The 4947-nt window shown below is 39.9% G+C and overlaps 1 protein-coding gene across 1 annotated transcript; it reads left to right on the top strand.

Annotated features, from left to right (window-relative positions):
* The first annotated feature begins 3544 nt into the window (after nucleotides 1-3544).
* Nucleotides 3545-4249, top strand: LOC139756693 (uncharacterized). Its single transcript, XM_071676348.1, has one exon. The coding sequence runs from the start codon at nucleotides 3545-3547 to the stop codon at nucleotides 4247-4249; it is 705 nt and encodes a 234-aa protein (XP_071532449.1).
* The last annotated feature ends 698 nt before the right edge of the window (nucleotides 4250-4947 follow it).

Genomic DNA, 4947 nt, shown 5'->3' with positions numbered 1-4947 from the left:
CAGTCATGATATCAGCCATACACTTCCATCTTCATTTGTCACTCACTACCCTTTTTCTTATGTCCACATCCCACCTTGCCCGTGCCATACACTTCACCCCATATGTTTGAAATGGTTCCCTTTATACCATCCACTCTCTTTTTCTCGTTTACTCTTACACAGTGCCACTCTCTTTCTTAGTCTGTCTTGGTATCCTTGAACACAGTCTGCTTTTCTAGGCTCACTCTCTTTCACCACTTCTTTCCTCTCTTCCCAAACCCATCTTAAACTTTCAACCTCAACTCACAGATGGTTCTGCATGAGAGTAAGAACTCTTTTCCTGTAACTCACCCGTTGCAACCACAGTATAGCAACAGACTGCCTCTCACTTGATTACAACATATCATAAAACCTCAAAGACAGTCACACTATATGCCTTTCCACTCAGGTTTTCCCATGCCCTTTTCCACTTGTTTAGTATTATGATACTGCTATTCAACATCCCTTTCCATTGGATATCATATTGGTGTGATATGTGCAAGAATAATTCAAAAGAAAATTAGAGGCTCACCCACAGTTCTAAAGGAGAAAATAATGGGAGATAGTCTTCTGGTGAATTACTTCTTGATTTTCTCCATCTTTTTACCTTCACTCAACAGTTCATACAGTGCATTTCAGTTTCTTCTTTTACTTTGAACATTACAATTTGCCATATATATATGGCAAACGAAAGAATGGCCCAACCCACCCACATACACATGTATATACATACACATCCACACATGCACGTATACATACCTATACATCTTAACGTATACATATATATACACATGTACATAATTCATACTGTCTGCCCTTATTCATTCCCGTCGCCACCCCCCAACACATGAAATGAAAATCCCTCCCCCGCATGTGCGCGAGGTAGTGCTGGGAAAAGACAACAAAGGCCACATTCGTTCACACTCAGTCTCTAGCTGTCATGTATAATGCACCGAAACCACAGCTCCCTTTCCACATCCAGGCCCTACAAAACTTTACATGGTTTACCCAAGGCGCTTCACATGCCCTGGTTCAATCCATTGACAGCATGTCGACCCCGGTATACCACATCGTTCCAATTCACTCTATTCCTTGCACGCCTTTCACCCTCCTGCATGTTCAGGCCCCGATCACTCAAAATCTTTTTCACTTCATCTTTCCATCTCCAATTTGGTCTCTCACTTCTCGTTCCTTCCACCTCTGACACACATATCCTCTTTGTCAATCTTTCCTCACTCATTCTCTCCATATGACCAAACCATTTCAAAACACCCTCTTCTGCTCTCTCAACCACACTCTTTTTATTACCACATATCTCTCTTACCTTTTCATTACTTATTCGATCAAACCACCTCACACCACACATTGTCCTCAAACATCTCATTTCCAGCACATCCACCCTACTCCCACAACTTTATAGCCCACGCCTCGCAACCATATGATATTGTTGAAACCACTATTTCTTCAAACATACCCATTTTTGCTTTCCAAGATAACGTTCTCGACTTCCACACATTTTTCAACGCTCCCAAAACTTTTGCCCCCTCCCCACCCTATGATTCACTTCCGCTTCCATGGTTCCATCCGCTGCCAAATCCACTCCCAGATATCTTAAACACATTATTTCCTCCAGTTTCTCTCCATTCAAACTTACCTCCCAACTGACTGTGTCCCTCAACTCTATTGTACCTAATAACCTTGTTCTTATTCACATGTTGCCTTCAGCAACAATAATACTATAGAGAATATCTTAATCAGGAATTCAACAGAAAATTTTCTTGGATGCATCTATAAAGTGCCATGTGGAAATTAAGATAAATTCTGTGTTGGGCAGACTGGTAAGGATCTTTCTGTTAGACTTAAGTAACATAAATATGGTATAAGAACGGGACAAGAATCAAATGCCTTGTTTAATCACGTTAAAAACTATGATCATTGTATTGACTGGAGTAATGCCATCTCAGTTATTAACTAACTCTATTACCAAAAGAAATATCATTGAATCTTCTATTAACAAATACACAAACAATTATACTCATAATATTAGTGATGGTCTATACAAATTAGATAACTATATTGTTGATAAATATTGTGAAATGATAATTTTGTGAACCCTCGTTGTATGTCTTGGACAATCCCATGTTTACCAAATGGCGTACGAGCTTCGTCTCTTCCATGTATATCAACTGACTTATATTTGTCTCTTGTGTCCCCCCTCATGATGTGATTATTACACGAAAGTGCACTTGCTTGAAAGGAAGAATTAGGTTATACTTAAGAATACTAATACTTTATATGAGGTTTACAATGGTTACTTACCATAACTGGTAATTCTAAACGTACGTATACTATTAATTCTAAACGTACGTATACTATTAATTCTAAACGTATGTATACTATTGCCAATAATATAAGTTATACCTATGGAGAGTTGATGACAAATACCAATATAAACAAACCCAGCTGGACCATCAGCTGATCCGTCCCACATGTGGCAGGCATAACATTCTTCCCATAGACTACCTCTACTGCCCACTTTACACTACTGACATTGTTTTAACCTAATACCTATCCACAACCTCAACATTAAAATAACCCATTTTGGTAGCCTGGCCCTCGCAATGATGCGTTTGTCGTGGGTAAAGCGAAATTAGGGAATATCTTGTGAAAAGGATTTGGATGGAGTGTCTCTCCCGACAATGGCGGACAGGCCTGGCACTGAGAAGGACCTATTTCAACAGTATTACTATGCCATATTACCGCTAAGGTGGAGCTGATGAAATCCTCTACTAGCGTTATCAACTGTTATGCTAGTAACTAGCTACTAGTAGACGTGACCGCCTGCACATTAGTTGGAGGAAATTAACTGGAAATAGTAGCAGGCCAATATACAAGCACGACCCACTTACAATCTTATGTTTACACAGTGAATCACGGGAAATTTCCTTCATTTTCCTAAGTGTAGAAATGTGTATAAAGACTTCTCAAATCTATTGTAACCATTAACTCTTTACCTTTTTGAATAATTTGGAAATGGGAGGAACTTTGGAAAATTATGTCCAATTCTTTTGGACGGAAGACTTCTACTAATTACTCAATAACAATGGGAAATGCAGTTTATTTTTAGAAATGCAAGATTGTAGGAATTGTTTGAAACACTATATTGAACCTAATTACTATATAGAATAATAAATAAAGTTAAGCAAGGATATATATATATATATATATATATATATATATATATATATATATATATATATATATATATATATATATATAATCAGAAAAAGATTTACAATATTGTTTTTGGTTTTGAATTGACTTTTCAAAATTGGAACTAGTTTGATCTGGTTTTGGGGTAAATATATAGAGGGGGATTGACCCCACCTCAGTGATCATTTGCAATCGAGACAACGAAGGGTGAACATCTCCCACAATGAGCTCCTCACACATCTGCTCACGAACTCTCCAACTCCTCCAGAGGTGCTGTGACATTACAAATGTGAGCTTCTTGGGCCAATCCGCAATGGAATTCTTGTTCGACAATAAGAACTGTACTGTTCTTGGACAGGGAGTGTACGGCAAATGCTATTTGGCTCACATGAGTTCCAGCAAGTGGGTGCTGAAGAATACCATAGATGTCCCCGGCAATGTGCAGGCGATGCTCAGTGAAATAAGAGCCCTCTCCGTCTTGCAAGATTGTCCTGGTGTACAGCAATTGGTAATGGTGTGTCCAGAAACCCTGTCCATAATTACCCAGTACGGTGGAGAGCCACTTGGCAAATATCTGGCTAGAAACTCCTGCTCACATAGCCAGGTACTGGACATAGCCCTTCAACTGACTGACACCCTAGTCAGCATCCACCAGAAGGGCTGGACACATCTAGATGTGAAAATTGATAATGTCACTGTCTGCTCCAGCCAGGCCGGCCTACAGGTTACACTAATTGACTTCGGTCTTGCTACACCAATAGGCGGTCGACGAGCTTTTCCCAAGGGCACTTTAAGCGAGCATACAGCCCCAGAAGTGTTGACCGGCTGCCCATGTTCCCCACAGTCTGATGTGTACAGTATGGCCCGGTTGGTCTCCCGCCTCGTGAAGTGGCCTGTGCCCAACACCCAGTTGTCCAAATGGGTGCATCATGGCTTAAATGTCAACCCCCGGCACCGGTACTCCTTGCCAGCCTTATCAACAATTTTGAAAGGACTTAAAGATACTTTTCGTCGTTGAGTTACTAAAAGGCTGAACCCTTGTTTGCTGCGGTTATATGTAAATATATATACGGATCCAATAACCTTTTCCATAAGTCAAGGATCAAGAAATTACTTTTACAATATAACCTGACATTCAAGTCGGGTTATGGACCCTAAGACTGTGGCCTCCCCGTGGCAGGGTCTGGTAACTCTGAGGGAAACGTAATCCTCAGAGGCTAACAACAGTCAAACACACATTTTTATCATTTAATGAATTATATGATAGGATCCATCCCCCAACAAAAGCTAATTCAGTAATGTATAGCCTAATGAATATCCTCTAATGTGTATATACGTTATACTGCGAGTGGTTATATGAAATGTGCTTGAATTTTGTATTTTCCTGTAGTGCATCCTATGCTGCAGGAAACTCTGGAAAGAGTGATATTTATTTATTTTTTATTATTTGTTTATTCATTATAATTTGTCGCAGTCTCCCGTATTAGCGAGGTAGCGCAAGGAAACAGACGAAAGAAAGGCCCAACCCACCCACATACACACTTATATATATATATTCCAATGAGTCATTTCCCAGTGCACCCTCCCTAGTTCCCAAGTGCACTTTCGTGTAATAATCACATTATCAGGGGGGACACAAGAGAGAAATATAAGTCAGTTGATATACATCGAGGAGACGAAGCTAGGATGCCATTTGGTAAACATGTGATTGTCCAA

This window comes from Panulirus ornatus, chromosome 23, assembly GCF_036320965.1.
Source record: "Panulirus ornatus isolate Po-2019 chromosome 23, ASM3632096v1, whole genome shotgun sequence".
Lineage (NCBI taxonomy): Eukaryota > Metazoa > Arthropoda > Malacostraca > Decapoda > Palinuridae > Panulirus > Panulirus ornatus.
The sequence above is the reverse complement of the archived record's forward strand: the minus strand, read 5'-3'. Positions and strand labels throughout refer to the sequence as shown.

What these genes read in the sequence shown, in the direction of transcription:
- LOC139756693 (XM_071676348.1), top strand. Translation starts at nt 3,545, where the DNA reads ATGGAATTCTTGTTCGACAATAAGAACTGTACTGTTCTTGGACAGGGA.